The 18,885-nt window shown below is 34.8% G+C and overlaps 1 protein-coding gene across 1 annotated transcript in view; it reads left to right on the plus strand.

Annotated features, from left to right (window-relative positions):
* Positions 1–1,378: 1,378 nt before the first annotated feature.
* Positions 1,379–18,885, plus strand: part of LOC112126468 — a 91,183-nt gene continuing 73,676 nt past the window's right edge. Inside the window, exons 1-2 of the mRNA XM_024225589.1 lie at positions 1,379–1,583; positions 8,821–8,960. Of these exons, the coding sequence (XP_024081357.1) occupies positions 1,379–1,583; positions 8,821–8,960 (345 nt within the window). The remainder of the gene's footprint in view (positions 1,584–8,820; positions 8,961–18,885) is intronic.

Genomic DNA, 18,885 nt, shown 5'->3' on the forward strand with positions numbered 1-18,885 from the left:
CAATAAAAAGATTGTTTTCATATTTGTCTTATTCAAATTTGACCTTTTTTGATCTTTCCCTTCTCACTAGGACTTTTTTTTGCCCTTTCTAATTTTTTTTGAACACCTCAATTAACATTGCTTATAATTACCTGTAGCATGTTAACCAACGCCGAACTTTTGAAGGGTTTACGAAATAGCACACTGGCACACCGTTTACCATTTAGAGTGCCGAGTTCTTTTCCGAAATAGCACAATTGCCGCACAAACCAGCTCGACTTCATCACAAGATATAGTGATATGAATAATTTCTGGATTATTATATTGACAATAAAAATAATGGTTTTTTTTCTTTGCTGTTTAAAAAATTTAATTATTGTTTAATTTAATTTGAATTTAATTATTTAGAGAATGAATTTCTTTTTTTTTCAAGTAAAATAGCATTCAAAATTTGTGAAAACCAGCGTTTAAAAATCTAAAAATATGCAATAATACTTTTGTTAACTGTTGTACAATGTTAAATATACTGCTGATTTATTAAGGCAGTAAATAAATAAATTCCTTTCGAGATTTTCATATGGTAAATATGTAAAGTTATGTTAATGTCGTACTTCCGAATATCTGCATCCTAGTCGGTGTAATATTTCTGCGAGATCTTGTACAAAATTCAAAAATTTAGAAAAAAAATTGAAAACAGTTTTTATTATCAAACATCAATCGTCAATGGAGATCGCCGACCAGTCTGGAGAATTGGATAGTAGGTACGGTTTCAGTGGCGCAGACTTCCTCAAATTTGGCCACTTCCTCGTCAGGTGTTCGATTACTGGCTGTGGGTCCCCGCGGGGTCCTTCGTGGGAACGCCGACTGGCAATTATACACAGACGTGATAAAGGTGTCTGAAAAATAACGCTGACCGGGAAATGAATTGGCTCGGGTTCTCAGTCTTCCTCAGGTAACTTCTTCCTATGAGGTAAGCTTTCAGACGAGATTACTGAACGAAGCCTGACTTGGCAGAGCCGATTTTCGGTAGGCGATTAAACGGAAAGCTTCCACCTTAAGTTCACCTAATCAACTTGTCAATATAATCGTTGTGCTACACTGACAGGCAAAAAATTCCACACAATTGATTTTTTTCATTTTCTCGATAAAAGAAAATTCTGTCCTTAATTTATCTGATTGTTTTTATCAATAAATATTTGTTTATGCTATGTTTTATATTGGGAATATCAATTAGAGGTAAACACACTTAATCCTAATCCAAAACAATGATAAAGGATTTTTCATTGTTTATTCACTTTTTACAGAATTTAAAATGTTTATTCAGTCTCATTTGAATTCTGAAGGAATAAACTGTTTAGTTTTCATCTTGTTTCCTTAATTTCAATTTTTAAACTTAAAAATGCCACTTGGTGCTGAGGACGTTGCGCATGGTGCGGCACTTATTGATCATGTTCCATCGGGTATGCGACTTCTGCCATCGGAGTTCTCTACGAAACTCTGCGAGACGCCGTTAGACGTTTTCGAGAAACTGAGTCCTGTCATAGAATGCCCGGTTCTGGGGGACCTGGGAACAGAACTACAGGATGACCGTTTTTTGACTTCAAGTATTTTATGAAACCGGCAGCTTACTGATGATCAAGGAATTCATCATCTCCAGGAAGTTCGAAATGTCCAAATTTCTGAACGCACTAATCCAGGAAGATTAAATCACTATGGACTGATGGCTTTTCGGCCCATAAGAGATTGGTCTTTAGACGATTGGTCTGCTGTATTTTTTTACAGATGAGTGTAATCTTCGCTCTACGAATCTCCGATGGGCGCGAAAGAGTGTGGAGAAATGAAAGGTACAAAGCTTCTAATTTTTCCCAGAGTCAACCTTTTCAACGTAGCTCAGTGATGGCGTGGGCGGGAATTTCAATGGAGAGCCGCACAGAGTTGGTTGTTGTTCGTGGAGGGTCTTTGACGGCCACTCGCTACATAGATGAAATTTTGGAACATCATGCGTTGCCTATCCTCGATGACATCAGCGACAATCCCATTCTCATCCATGCCTGTCCACATATCGCTCGCATAATACAAACGGGTCTTAGCAAGCCCTTTCTCCAGACTTGAACCCGATCGAACATTTGTGGGATAACCTCAAAAAAAGAATAAGAGCACGTCCATTACTTCCTGAAACACCCCATGATCCTAAAGGACTCTTCGTGAAGAATGAGCTAACCTCCAGCAAAGAGACATTTCCAGAATGGTAGAAAGTGGAATGATAAGAAGGAGGAAATACGCGATATTGAAATGTTAATTAAAAATCTAAAAAAGCTCCTTCCTTAGCAATTTATATATTTTTAAACTTTTTGTAGACAAAGACTCAATTAATCGTTAAAAAACGTGAAACTTTGATTAAGACATAAAAATATATTCAAATCGAGTTATATTACAAGTGGGTGGAAATTTTTGCCAGTGTATTCTAAAATAATTTGTTTGTAGATCGGAATGGAAAGTATATTGAACAATGTGTATGTGCATTTTTGTAAATATTTATTTATATTTATTATTTGGTGGGATTTGTGGTCCAAGGCATGTTGTATGTTGAAACTATGCAAAGCTTTTGGTGTTTTATTGCACCTTCTTCAGGACTCTACAACAGATATACAAACATAATTTTTTTATAATTACTCAGCGTTGTAAGTGACAATCAACAATCAGCTTATTTTTACTACTTCTTGATCCTCAGTCAATATTTAAACATTATTTTCTTTTATCAACATGTATACAACTTTTTCTCTATTTTTCTACCATCTCTTATTTTTTAATTCTAAATATAAGTTTTTTAATAAATAAATAGTACTTATTATTTTTATTTATTTATTAAAAAACTATTATATTTAGAACTAAAAAATAAGAGATGGTAAAAGAAAGACAAAAAGTTTCTGAAGTTGCTTCGGAGGAATGCTTAATTTAGTAATTTAGTTTAAGGTTAGCAGGTAATTCCTTTAATTTAGCGTGGGCGCAGTTTTGTTCCTGCTCTGTTTCCTCCTTTATGTTAAGATCACTGATTTTTTTGGTGCCAATGTAAAATTTCTATCAGAAAAAGTTCTACTTTCCTTTTAACAAAATTACTAACGTTCGTTTTCCGCAAAATTGCGCATGGTGAGGCACTTACTGATGATGTTCCATCGGCTATTGTTACTGTAGTTCCCTACTAAACACTAGGAGACGCCGTTAGACGTTTTCGAGAAACTGGGTCCTACCATAGAAGGCCCGGTTCTGGACTCCCTAGGACAGAACCACAGGACGACCGTTTTTTGACTTTAGAATTTTGCGTAACCGGCACTTGACTGTTGTTCAAGCGATTCATCAGCTCCAGGAATTTCGAGGTGTCCAAATTTCTGAACGCACAGAATCAGGAAGAAATCACTATGGACTGATGGCTTTTCGGCCCGTAAGAGGTTTTTAGGTCTTTAGATGATTGGTCTGCAGTACTTTTTACAGATGAGGGTAGATTTGCTGTAGGATCTCCAGATTTTTCGAGAAACTTGGTCCTACCATAGAAGGCCCGATTCTGGACGCCCTAGGATCAGAATCACAGAATGAACGTTTTTTAACTTTGAGAATTTTGATCTTTGGACGATTGGTCTGGTTTACTTTTTACAGATGAGTGTAGATTCGCTCTACGAATCTCCCGATGGGCGTGAAAGAGTGTAAAGAAGGCGAAATGAAACGTACGAAGCTTGCAATTTTTCCCAGAGCCAACCTTTTCAACGTAGCTCAGTGATGGTGTGGGCGGGAATTTCAATGGAGAGTCGCACAGAGTTGGCTGTTGTTCGTGGAGGGTCTTCGACGGCCACTCGCTATATAGATGAAATTTTGGAACATCATGCGTTGCCTATCCTCGATGACATCAGCGACAATCCCATTCTAATCCATGCCCGTCCACATGTCGCTCGCATAGTACAAACATACCTTCAACAGCACAACATCAGGGTCTTAGCCAGCCCGTTCTTCAGACTTGAATCCCACCGAACATTTTTGCTATAACCCCAAAAGACGAATAAGAGCACGTCCTGATACACTCCCCGAATTTGAAAGGACTGGTCGTGAACCTGCTAACCTCCAGCAAAGAGACATTTCCAGATTGTCAGAAAGTATGCCGAGGCGTCTACGAGATGCAATTAAGGCAAGAGGAGAAAATACGAGATATTAATGTTAATTAAAAATCTAAAACAAATATTATCCGTCTGCCTTTATTTTTATTTTTTTATTTTTCATTTTCCTTAGCAATTTACTTTTTAGTATATAGAATATCGAGTACTTCATCGACTAATCAGAATAAATGCGATGTACATAGATTTGAATGTATTTATTTGTGCGACTGTATTATAGAAGTTAGTCAGTTTAGGGTTGATTTATTTTGCATGCTTTGGGACTGAAACGACCTGCTGTCGCAAGCCCTTGTTGGAGCCTAACCCCGTTGGAGGAAGCTACGATCTCCTGGATATCTGGTTATTGAAGATACTGGCGACCCAGACGCATAACGGGGTAGGTGAAGACCCTAGGTCCTAGGGTTAGCACCTTGGGAAATGACAGCCCGTGGGGGTGAAAGTCCATAGCCATTGGTGCTGCATTTTGTCCAACTGGTCAAAAATAATAGTGACATTTATTGACCCATTATTTTAACCATTCTTTTTGGATATTAGCTATAAATATTCTATTGGATGAGAGTTCGTTAAACAATTATTTTTAAAAAGTCAGTTCTATATTAAGACATCAATATTTTGCCTAGCAAATGAGTAATCGTATTCATTCCAGTTTGGGAAATACGATTTTTTTTTCATTGTGTTGTAAATATAATTTTAAATCAGTCGTAAAATGACATCATTCCGAGTCTTGTCTTGTCTCCTAATTTGCCTTATAATAAGAATTTATGGAGGATAGACGTTTAAAAAATACTAATAAAAATAACCTGGATGGAAAAGCAAAAACGTGGTATTTCACTCAGGCTTATTTTAGAAAGCAGTGGACTCATTTAAAACAGGAAAATTGTGAATTTTTTACAACGGCCGGATATCTATAACATTGCAGATCTTGCAATCGTTATCCATGTAATCATAAAATAACAGCGCATAGAGTGGTGCGTTTACCGAGAGTGCACTATTTAAACCAGCTGCACGACGATTATCTAATCGAAAGGGCAAAGTGCAAACAATAAAGCAATATCGCTCAAATTTAACCTTATGAGACAGGTTCTTACGAACGAAATCAAAACTGGCGCTCATGCATTTTACTATCAGATTTTGAATATATTACGCGAAACGGCGGACCCATCTACACGTCTCAAAACGTCTGGAAAGAAATAGGCCTGTGTTATCGTTCCATTTGAGATCAATAAATTGATGGGAATGGGATATTTCTTATGACTTGATCAAAATTAATTTTGCACAACGAAGTTTGAAATCTTGATATTTACAAGGTACATTCAAATTTGTTGAAGTCCTGAGGAGCGGTCAGGAATGAGTTAGTATAGAAAGACACATTTTTCATTTTTTGCCGACGTTTCGACCTTTATTCAGGTCACCTTCAGTGCATATGTGGTGTTATTCTTGTGGTATAATATTGTTTTGTGTGGAAGTATTATCACAATATGACGCCACACGAATAGCACCAAACTTTATGGCCTGAAGATGACCCTCATGAAGGTTGAAACGTCGGCAAAAAAATGAAAAAGGCGTTTTTCTAAACTACCACATTCTTGACCGCTCCTCACGACTTCAACAAATTACGAAAGAACAGGACACTAATAAACAAACATTCTTTCAAATTCACTAGCTTCGTGGTCCGTTTGACCAATTAATATCATACAATTAATTAAGGTTTTAGTTGAGATAAAAAAATCAATGGCCCGAGCGGGATTCGAACCCACGATCTTCGGCTTGATACGCCGCTGCTCTACCACTTGAGCTATCGTGACCTCGATCCACTCGGACACCAACTTCCCATCTCAACCACACCTGTTGAATTTTCCCTCCTTTTTGCCATTTTTCAAATGTCGTATAATCAATTTGATTCTCGGCGACAAATGAAATGGCCACGGCGAGCTTTAGTGAAGGATACTTCATTTTAAACTTATTAAATTCACTAGTTTCGTGGTCCGCTTGACCAAGTAATATCTTACAATTAATTAAGGTTTTTAGTTGAGATAAAAAATGAAAAATCGCAAAAAGGAGGGAAAATTCAAAACTTTTCGACTTTTCTCTCTACTTTGGCTGATTTTCCACTCTTCTTCAAAATATTTGCAGTAGAAGGCAAAATAAAGTGGTTTCGCCCTAACGCACTAGAACAGCCTTCCGGCTATTTTCCAAAAATCATATCTCCGGGTCTATTGGACCGATTTTAATAACTCAGTGTTCATTTTTCTCGCCAAAAAATCTAGTTTCAAAGAAAAATATGAAAAATGTGGGTTTTTATATAAAATTAAGAATTTTAATTGGACTTATGTCGAATCGAGGTCGAAAAAAATAAATCGACCTTACATGAACAAACTACATTTAAAATGAAGGGGAGCCTCAATTCATACTTTTTTCCTATCTAGAACCTCAAAAAAAAAAAAATGGGATGGTCGTATTAGCTTAGACACCCTCTATTTGATCATTCAAGCCGTTCAAATGCACTAGTATCTTCTAAAAACATTTTCTGTTATTAAACGATTGAATGAATTAATCTGATAAAAACATTTATAAGTTATGATCTCGAACATTGACTGGCTATAAGTGTCGAAAATTTTCAGGAGGTGTTTCTATTCACCATATGCAACAAAAAACTTCCTATAAACCCCTGTCCAAATCTCAACGGTAAAGAAGTAATTTCAGGTTTTGGGTTTTTTAAATTTGTCGACTTAGGTCCACTAAATAGCTTATAAACTTCAGAATTCCCGACTGTTATTTTCAGTAAGAAAACCTATTTACATTGCAGAATTGATGAAAAAACTTTGCACGAAAAATTCTGAAAAAACAAAAATGTTGAAATTTCGAAAACCAAGCTCGTTTTTCACGTTGAGACGTTCCAGCAGATCGTACCTTCCAACGACTTCTTCAGAGGCTGAAGGAAACTGGTTCTTTCAATCTTTTACGAGAGTGCAAAGTTTGGAACGAAATGACCACCAGCAGTGAGTTTTTCATCGTAATAAGAAAACATTTTTTCCTCATGTCTGTTTCCCTTCAAGATGGTTGGGAAGACGAGGTTTCATACGGTGGCCAGCAAGATCTCCAGATCTAACACCCTTAGATTTTTTGGGACACATAAACAGAGTGTGTAAAAAACAATCTGGAAGATTTAAAGGAAAAGATCAAAGAACGTTGGAGAAGCCCAACACCAGATACTTTCGTGCAGTGCGAAATGAATTCCATAATAAGAGTTTGCTTTGTATGGAGATCGGTGGTGCTCATTTTGAAAATTTAATTTACTAGGACTTCATTAAGTACTACTTAATAAAGTTACCAGGAGGTAATTGAATTAGTAATTAACTTAAAGTTACTATGAGGTAATTGAATTAGTAATTAACTTAAAGTTACTATGAGGTAATTGAATTAGTAATTAACTTAAAGTTACCAGGAGGTAATTGAATTAGTAATTAACTTAAAGTTACTAGGAGGTAATTGAATTAGTAATTAACTTAAAGTTACTAGGAGGTAATTGAATTAGTAATTAACTTAAAGTTACTAGGAGGTAATTGAATTAGTAATTGACTTAAAGTTACTGGGAGGTAATTGAATTAGTAATTAACTTAAAGTTACTAGGAGGTAATTGAATTGGTAATTAGTAATTAACATAAAGTTACTAGGAGGTAATTGACTTAAAATTACTAGAAGGTAATTGAATTAGTAATTATCTTAAAGTTACTAGGAAGTAATTGAATTAGTAATTATTAATTAACTTAATGTTACCAGGAGGTAATTAATTAGTAATTAACTTAAAGTTACCAGGAGGTAATGAATTAGTAATTAGTAATTAACTTAAAGTTAGGAGATAATTGAGCCAGTAATTAGTAAGTGACTTAAAGTTACTAAGAGGTCAATGAATAACGATTGAGATAAATAAAATTCGAACTTTTTGTTAAATTTTAAACCTTAATAACTCTTAAACGACGAACTCTAAAAGAAAAGTGTCCGAAGTAAAATCATTACAAAAAGTCCTAGAATTTAATTCCTTATTCAAAATCGTACCTTCTCATTGAAAAAAAAAGTTGCTGAGCCCTGGGGACGTACCATTTTATGTAAACATACGTAAAGTCCAGTCATATTTTTTAAAATTATTTCCAAACAAAAGAAATAAAACGAGGGTAGTTTATAAATAATCACCCCGTATAATATATTCCTGCGATATCGATGACTTCCATATTTCACTTCAAAAAGCTATCAAAATATGTGTAGTACATTTTTTTTTTTTGTAAATGGATTGTTAAAAAAACTGAAAAACCAAGGAACCAAATGAAACCATAAATTTTTCGAAATAGTGATGAATTCCGAATGAGTGGTTATGTTTCGTTTTAGCCCATCGTTGAAAATGAATCACAAGTGAGCCACGATTATCATTTTATTTTTATTTTTCTCGATTGATTTTTTTTTTGTTTTGTTTTTTTTTGCACATGAAAATAATCTTCTTTCACAACGGCTTATCTGCTGTGTTCAAATATGGTGCTTTATTTACGATAGAAGGTTAGGTCAAAACACCAAATTTTATGTGCGATAGGCAAAAAGGAAGATAAACCCTCTTTGTGCCATTTCTGCAATCATGTTACATTTTAAAAAAATAATGACGTTTTACTCAATATTTAAATTTAAATTAAAGAAAAGATATTTCTTTCTTCTAAGACTATCCAGTGTGCTTCGTCGTCAATGCAAAGAGTTAGAAGGACGAAGGGAATAAAATGCAGAGGCGTAATAACGGTGATGGCTGCAGTAAGCAGATCGTCCCGAGTAAGAAAGAAGGTACGGCATTGTCCTTTTATTGACACAGGAAACGAAGTCATTGTTTCTTTCTCTTTGATACTGTAACCTTACGTAAGGAGTAGATAAAAAGTTGGGAGGCCGGCACTCAGAATGAAAGGTTAGCGGAAGGGTGTGTGAATGGGGCTGACCTTCGACTCCCAACGAGAGCTTTTTTCAATTTGCTTTTCCGACTCGTCTTTATCGACTATTGTCTATAGCGTAGGCGTCTTTGATATTACGGGCGATGAGCCTAGGAAAACATTCCCTCGACAGAAACGAGACGTGTCCTGATTTAAAAACTTGGCAAAAGCTTACGATTTACAAGCGAATAAACAATTAACCAACTAAAATATCGATTAAAGTACAGTTCAAAAATGTAATTTTTTCAAATAATTTTACTGTGCGATGTAAAAATAAAGACCTGAATGATTCTCAGGATTTGTCGATAATTAAGAAAAATTTTGGTTTAAAAAAAGAATGCATTGCGTAACGAAACATAGGTTCAATTTTTGTTTAAATATAAATATAAACGCTCTAGAAAATTACATAATCAAAAAAGTTTATACCCACCAAATAATTTTTTTTTCAAATTTGAAATTGGATGAATAATGAAAAATAAATAGTTAAAAAAAAAAATTATACATTGACAGGCAAAAAATTCCACCCACTTGTAATATAACTCATTTGTATATATTTTTATATATTAATTAATGTTTCTCGTTTTTTAACATTTAATAATTGAGTCTTCGTCTAAAAAAATAAAACAACAATATAACTAGGGAAGAAAAATGGAAAAAAAAGACGGACAGATAAAATTGGTTTTCGATTTTTAATTAACATTTCAATATTGCATTTTTCGTCCTCTTGGCTTAATTACATCTCGAAGACGCCTCGGCATACTTTCTACCAGTCTGGAAACGTCCCTTTGCTGGAGGTTAGCTTATTCTTCACGACGAGTCCTTTCAAGATCGTGGAGTGTATCAGGAAGTGCTCTTATTCGTCTTTTGAGGTTTTCCCATAAATGCTTGATCGGATTCAAGTCTGGAGAAGGGGCTGGCTGAGACCTTGTTCCAAAATGTCATCCACATAGCGAGTGGCATCAAATACCCACCACGAACCAACTCTGTGCGACTCTCCATTGAAATTCCCGCCCACGCCATCACTGAGCTACGTTGAAAAGGTCGACGCTGGGAAAATTTAGAAGTTCGTACCTTTCATTTCGCCTTCTCCACACTCTTTCACGCCCATCTGGAAATCGAAGAGCTAATCTACACTCATCTGTAAAAAATACAGCAGGCCAATCGTCCAAAGACCAATGGTTGTGTTCTCGAGCAAATGGGGACCGTGCAACTCTATGTATTCTGGTTAATTCTGGTCCTTTTATCGGGCGAAAAGCCATCAAGACCATAATGATTTAATCTTCTTCAAGCAGTGCGTTCAGCAATTTGGACACCTCGAACTTCCTGGATGAATCGCTACAACAATAAGGTGCCGATTTCGCAAAATTCTCAAAGCCAAAAAACGGACATTCTGTGGTTCTGTTTCTAGGGCGTCCAGAACCGGGCCTTCTATGGTAGGACCCAGTTTCTCGAAAACTTCTAACAGGGTCTCACAGGGTTTCGTAGGGACGCCGATAGCAGTAGTCACATACCTGATGGAACGACCATCATCAATAAGTGCCACACCACGCACAACATCCTTAGCACCAAGTGGCATTTTTCAGTTTAATTAATTTAAAAATTAAGAAGACAAAGATGAAAACTAAACAGTTTATTCCTTTAGAATTCCAATGAGACTGAATAAACATATTAAATTCCATAAAAAGTAAACATTGAAAAATTCTTGTTTTGGATTAAGGATAGAGTGTGTTTACCTCTGATTGATATTCCCAATTTAAAACATAGCATAAACAAATATTTATTGATAAAACAATGAAACAAATTAAGGGCAGAATTTTCTTTTATTGAGAATACGAAAAAAATCAATTGGGTGAAATTTTGCCTGACAGTGTATTTCATAAATCACTGGTGTTAAAGTTAATCCTTTTCCAAAGATTATAATACACGTTAACGTTTCCTTAAACTTTGCTAATCTTGTTAAATATGTTAAAATTGAGAGATTTAGTGATGCAATTTCGGAACAGTGGACAAAAAGAGGAACACAAAATGTTTATGAAAAAATACACCTGAATAGATTAATTTTTAAATATTAGAATCTGACATTAGGGCTATTCTCACAAACTATGCCAATCACGTTACAGTTGATCATTTTTCTGATGCCATTTCTCATTCATTGGTACATTTTTCTCAAACAATAAATATCGCGGAGTCCCAATTTTTTTTACATTAGGTAATTCCCGCAGACTGCGCTAATAATATTAAACGTGTTAAAATCGAGAATATTTGTTATTTTGTATTTTTATAAAAGGACATGGTAAGTCCCATCGTCAACATTGGAGGTATTCGCACAAACAGTTCTAATGATTTTAATCGTGTTAGAGTCGAAACTTTTATTAGTGTGTAATTTCGTAATCTCTTCTTACAAAAGTCATCTCGATACACAGCACTACATTTTTATTTGTGCAGGGAGGGTTGTAAAAATGTGTGCCAATAATTTCTTTTCAATGAATTGTTGCTTTGGTTGAGATAAAAAAGCCAGTGTCACGAGCGGGATTCGAACCCACGATCTTCGGCTAAATTGGCCGCTGTACTACCACTTGAGCTATCGTGACTTCCACTGAAACTTTGCTAATAATGTTAATTATGTTATGCGTATTAGACTCGATGTTTGTCCGATACCTAAGGACACTTTTCTAAGATCTTTTTAAATTTTTTCAATAGTATAAATATTGTAGGTTCCTTTCTATTATTTTCGGAGAATCCACTCCAATTGTGCTGATAATATTAATTGTGTTATTCGTGTTAGACTAGATAATTGTATCATACCTAAGAACACTTTTATAAAATCTTTTTAAATTTTTTTAATCGTATAAATATTGTAGGTTCCTTTCTATTATATTCGGAGAATCCACTCAAACTGTGCTAATAAAGTTAATTGTGTTATTCGTGTTAGACTCTATAATTGTATCATACCTAAGGACACTTTTATAAAATATTTTTAAATTTTTTTAATCGTATAAATATTGTAGGTTCCTTTCTATTATTTTCAAAGAATCCACTCAAACAGTGCACTCTATAATTGTATCATACCTAAGAACACATTTCTAAAATATTTTTAAATTTTTTCAATCGTATAAATAGTGTAGGTTCCTTTTTATTGTATTCGGAGAATCCTCTCAAACTGTGCTAATAATGTTAATTGTGTTATTCGTGCTAGATTCTATAATTGTATCATACCTGAGAACACATTTCTAAAATCTTTTTAAATTTTTTCAATCGTATAAATATTGTAAGTTCCTTTCTATTATATTCGGAGAATCCACTCAAACTGTGCTAGTAATGTTAATTGTGTTATTCGTGTTAGACTCTATAATTGTATCATACCTAAGGACACTTTTCTAAGATCTTTTTAAATTTTACAATCGTATAAATATTGTAGGTTCCTTTCTATTATATTCGGAGAATCCACTCAAACTGTGTTAATAATGTTAATTGTGTTATTCGTGTTAGACTCTATAATTGTATCATACCTAAGAACACTTTTCTAAGATCTTTTTAAATTTTACAATCGTATAAATATAATAGGTAGTTTGAGTGGATTCTCTGAATATAATAGAGAGGAACTTACTATAATATTTGTACGAGTAAACATTTTAACAAAGTTTTAGAAAAATTGTCCTTAGGTATCATACAATCATCGAGTTTAGCACGCATAACACAATTAACTAGCAACTTCACTTAGCAATTAACTAGCAGAGTTTGAGTGGATTTTCCGAATATAATAGATACGAACCTACTATGTTTATTCGATTGATAAAATTAAAAAGATTTTAGAAAAGTGTCCTAAAGTATCATAAACTCGAAATCATCTGACATCTAAGGACACTTTGCCAAAATCTTTTTAGAAATTTTCAATCGTATGAACATCGTAGGTTTGTATCTATTATATTCGGAAAATCCTCTCAAACTCTGCTAAGTTAATTGCTAAGTGAAGTTGCTAGTTAATTGTGTTATTTCTGTTAACTCGATAATCGTCTGATACTTAAGGACACTTTTTAAAAAATCTTTTTAATTTTTTTTAATCGTATAAACATAGTAGTTTTCTATCTTTTACAATTGGATGTTTATATGAAACTGCGCTAATAGTGTTAGTTTTGTAAAGAGTATTTATAGACGAAATGACCTGATCATCACTAAAGCCTCGGCTCTCATTACATATTTTTGTAAGTTATAAACGTTAATACATTCCTATCTTTTACGCACGGTTATTCAATGATATCCATGTTAAATGTGTTACAGTTGTAGTGTCGATTAGCTGGGTGATAGATCTCGTTCAATCTGCTAAGCTAAACTTATAAATTTATGTGTGGTGATTAGTGACCGTTAATCGATATTTATTTAGAAATCGTGAGATGCGGTCTGGTGTGATGTAGGTTTCAGAAAAACATTTCCTTTATCGTGCCAACGTTTCGATCTTTATTGAGATCATCTTCAGGGCCTGGGATTTACAAACATAAATCAAAGTGAGTAGAAATACTTTGATTGAATATATAAAAAAATATATTTTACATTGTATAAATTCACTTTTCCACATCCAAAATGTAATTGTAATATATAAACAATGTTTGTAAATCCCAGGCCCTGATACATAGACGAACTATTCGTATGTTCAGTTGACATTAAAATAAAATATACTTAACGTGGTTCCTGTACCTAATATTAGGTGTGTTTGAATAGACGATAATGCGTTTCAAAATGAACAGCTCAAGCGTTTCATTTTCTCTGACGAGTAAACAAACAGTAAGATTTTATTTTTTACATTAAATATATTAGGGGTATTCACGATCTATGTGTTAACCCTGTTAACTCTGTTAGGTCGTGTTAGATCGAGAAAATTTATGACAATCGGCTAGTTAACATTGCTCGATCTATCAGGGTAGAGCCAATGTTACATGTTAAGTCGAAAGGGTAGTCACATTGCTATCCGTCAGGGCGTAGGTAACAAACATGGCAGCCATGAATCTAACAGCTGTTTTTTGTTTTATTTTTATTCTTAAATACGAATCAATTACATCATACCAATACATTTCTTTTGTTAATTTCTGACCTGTCCTTACAATCTCATTCATAATAGATACATCCCCTATTCTATAATTTAGCCGAAGGTCGTGGGTTCGAATCCCGCTCGTGACACTGGCTTTTTTGTCTCAACCAAAGCTTTAATTAATTGAATAGAATTTATTTGGTCAATCGGACCACGAAACCTAATAGATATGCCAATAATGTTAATCGTTTTGTGACAAATGTGTGCTATTAGCACTTAATAGCACACTGGACACTACACGATCTGGGGCCTGTTAACAGTTCTACCAATAATTATTCAGAAATCGTGAGATGCGGTCTGGTGTGATATAGGTTTCAGAAAAAAACATTTTCGTTATCGTGCCAACATTTCGATCTTTATGGAGCCCTGAGGAGGATCTCAATAAAGATCGAAACGTTGGCACGATAAAGAAAATGTTTTTCTGAAACCTACGTCACACCAGACCGCATCTCACGATTTCTAAATAAATTATAAATTTATTATGGTCAAATTTTCGATACTGTAGTCATATATTGGTTAACCATGTAAATCATTAGGGATAGTTGAACAGTCGTGTTGGGATATCATTCTAAATCTTTAAAAATGATAATCGCGTTAACTATCTTAAAATCGAGATGTTTTGTGAGAAAAGTGTACTGGACACTAGCTGGATCTGTTATCATTTGTGTCAATAATCAGCGTGCTAATTCCTAAACTCTTTCAAAGTTAGGTTTTGGACTGTTTCTGTTATTCATTGAGGTGGCGAAAGTAGGATAAAATTTAATTTCATCGAACAATTTTCGTCAAGATACATTTAAACAAATGATGAAAATGGCTGGTTGAATAAACTTTATTTAGGTCTGGCGTAGTGTTAGTTATGTAGGAAGTAACTTGATTGTTATTAACATAGCCTCGGTTACATTTGTCCGGAGTTTATGGTCCGACGGTCTCGCATACCGGCCAATTTAGCAATGTGACATTTGATATTTTAACAAACTTCGTTAGTAAATGCACCATCAGCGGAATCGGCATATCGCTTGGCTTTGTCCTTTCTGAGAATCTCCTCTCCGTACAGAAACTAACAACAATACGATGTTGTTTAAATATCCGGTCAACGGCTGCAATCTGCCAAAGGTTGACGCTCCCTCGGTAGTTCTCCTCTTTGGGAAAAAACGGCCGACTTACCGGAAAAACGGTTTACCACGGTTTCCAGACGACGGAGATATCTGGAATGGCCGAAGGTGGCTGATTGAGGATATCGAATTTCTTTCATCTCAACAGTTTATTTTTATACCTGCTCGTTTTCTCATTTCAATAATAAAAAAATTCAAAAGTGTTTACATACGAAAAATCAATATTAAAACAAATACCTGAAATATTTTACCCTTGATTATAATTATAGAAGCAGGAAAAGTCAAATCCAATTTAACAGAGTAGACGAAATCAGAATAATCGTTTTGAGAAAGTTGGCTAAGTCGACACGTGGCCCAAGCAGTGTTGTGAAAAGATCAACGACCAATTTATTTCAGTTAATCTTTTTTTAAAATTGTATTCTAATTAATTTAAAATTATCCTTAATAAGGTAAAGTTAATGGTGGATGTTGATCTGCGAGTCGGGGATACACCCGCGAATGTAGACGGACCCAGTGATATAAAAGCTAATCACATTTTAACAAATTATAAAATACTCAAGGCTTCAAGAACTCGAATGATAGGTGGCCCCGGGATAAAACGCAGAAGGATCATCCTAACCCGACTTAGAATTGGCCATGCGCGGTTGACACACGGACACCTACTTTTGGGCCAAAGCCTGCGTATGCGTCCGGCATGTAGAGAAAGATTGCTCAAGGTTGCCTCACATACTGAAGGGTGTCATTCCTCGGCTCCATATAGGAAGCAAGTAGGAATGCCGCCCAATATAAGAATTATACTCGAACACGGTAGCGAACTTTTGGTTCCCCGTTCCGATTTTTGAAGGAAACAGTTTTTTTAATTATATATGGTAATGATTATACTCAAGAGTTTATGCTTTAAAGCCATCAACGCGTTACGTATACCCTCTTACACGTCTATAAATCTATATACAATAACTGTTACTCTTTGAAATTGGTTTAAGGCCTAATCCGTACTGTAGTGAATGTGATGTGATTGAGGATGTAGCACATGATTTTCAATACTGTACAAAATACGGTAGTCAAAGTTAGCGGTCTTTTAGATTCCCTTTCACTCAATCAAGAACTGGTAAAACCGTTCGATTTCAACATCATTGTTTAATCAAGCAGTATTCAAGTCTGCAAATGTCTTTTTAAATTTTTGAAAATTTGTAAAGTAGAAATTTAGCGGCTGGACAGGGGATGCTTAGAGCCTGGGGGTCGTCGGGGGTGGTTCGTCCGTGACGGGCGGGGAAACCGGGCGCGTTAGCCCTTGTGACCTTGGGGACTTTTCAATGTCGATTTCGATGTAAATGATTTTTATCCACATCCCGAGTTGGTCAGATTATTAACCAGCCCGCACATATTTGCCAGTGGCTCCTTCGTGTAGGATCTTGCCTGTGATTTTTCTTGTCCTAGTTGCAAGAACCTGCACCTACATAGACCTTCACAGAAACATAAAATATGTTATGCGGTCTCCTCCTCTTCCTGGCAGTATCCGCACAATGTTTCTTCTGTCTTTACTCCTATACGGCATGTGCTTTCTTAAGTGGCAGTGCCCTGTAGGAGTCCAACCTGAATCCTGGTCCGGTTGCGGTTGCCTTCCAGTAATTCTTTTTTAACTTTTGCGGATGGTCCTTCTATGAATCTCTTCGCGTGCCTTATACCTGTGGTAATGCCTCCAGGGCCTCCATGCAGTTCCAAACACTTCTAATCCTGAGTGCTGCCTGGCTGTCAGAGAAAATGGCGTAAAAAGCGGAACAGGGAACCCTGAAACTCGCTACCGCGTCCGAGAACCATTATTAAATCCTGCGGCTGCCTACACGCTCTCTGTATGGAGCCAAGGCATGACACGCCTCTATTATGTGGGGCACATCGAGCAACCTTTCTCTAAATAAGGGGCACCTGCGCGTGCTTTGGTACAAAAGCAGGTGCCCGTGTTTCAACCGCGTATGGCCAATTCTAAGTCGGGTTAGGATGATCCTTCTAATTTATTTTAATTAATTTTTAATTATTATTAATTAAGTAATATAATCAATATTGGATTGAATTTGAATTTGAAACCGAAGGTCGTGGGTTCGAATCCCGCTTGTGACACTAGCTTTTTCATCTCAACCAAGACCTTAGATAAAAAGAATAATTAATTGAAATAATATGTCGTATAATATAATAATATATAACCGCAAAACAATTATGGCTTAATATAATAATTGTTTATATTTCAAATCATCTCATCCATGGCATTATTTTATCACACCAGTGTTTTTATAAAGAACAAAACCTAGTTTTATTACTATGAGGTCCTGTCATTTTTAAATATTTAGTATTTCATTAATTGTCTGTTGTAGTTTTATTGTTAACCCCACGATATTTCGTTTGGGAGATTAATTTACATTAATAAATCTCCTTCGGTTTAATGGCCTAATAAAACGCCTTCTGAAATATTTTAAAATTATTATCTCTTGTTTGTCACGTTTTTACCGATGCTGTACTCGGTGTGGAAAGAGAAACAATCGCTCCAACTAAGCTAATAACCCCATTCCAGGATTATCGTTTGGAGGTATCTCGATCCATTCTAGTTCAAGGCCGCTTAATCTGATATATCTCATTTTTAATTTACTTTTATCTTTATACAAATCCGTGGGCCATAACTGACAGTTTGTACCCATTACTCCCGGTTAAATTTTCAGCCATTGAGCTAGTCCATTCTTAGCGGTTTAGTCTTTTATCTGATATTCTGCATCCAGGTTGTTAACCTTAATGCGTAAATATTTTTTTTGCTGTGATAAGACTGTAAAAATTCTATTAGGTATTATTAGCACTATTGATGAACAATTATTACTGTTAAGTTTTGAAATGTTAAAATAAAAATAATTTACTAACCTACCTCACCTCACGATCAACAAATAATCGTTTGTACTGCAAACTTTAGCATCAATATTTAAAAAAATGAAAGAATCATTTTCAAAAATAAATTGATACAACGCCCTGATATTAATTTTAATAGTTCTAACAATAACAGCATGTTTATTACTTTTAATGAAAAATCACTTCGCATATCAATTATGATTAAAAGACGTCAGAAAACATCTCGACTTTAACACACCCAATGCGATAAAAATTATAAGCACGTGATTTTATCGTATTTACTGGAAATAGAGAAATATATTTGCAATTTAAAATTTTAAAAATCTGCTATTTTGAAACGAATAGGTCAATGTGCAGCAGATAATTGATTGACTTAACACACTTAATTCCAAATGTTATAATTTGAGTAAAATTTAAAGTGAGCTTTAGTGTTGAAATAGAACACTTTGGTTATAAAAATTTCTCATCTTTACTACACCTAAGATGATTTGTACATTGCCAGAATACTCTTTATGATACTAATTCATTATTAGCAAAGTTTGAGAGAATATCCTAATGTTAAAGATAGCTAAGTTTACGCGTTTGAGAAAATAAACCAAGCATTGTATAATTTTGTGAATTACAAACTTCCTTCACTTTAGCACACTTAACACGATAGTATAGTTTGCGAGAATAATCCTAATGTAAATTATTCGCCAATATTG

This window comes from Cimex lectularius, unplaced genomic scaffold (genome assembly GCF_000648675.2).
Source record: "Cimex lectularius strain Harlan isolate CLEC.00 unplaced genomic scaffold, Clec_2.1 scaffold16, whole genome shotgun sequence".
Lineage (NCBI taxonomy): Eukaryota > Metazoa > Arthropoda > Insecta > Hemiptera > Cimicidae > Cimex > Cimex lectularius.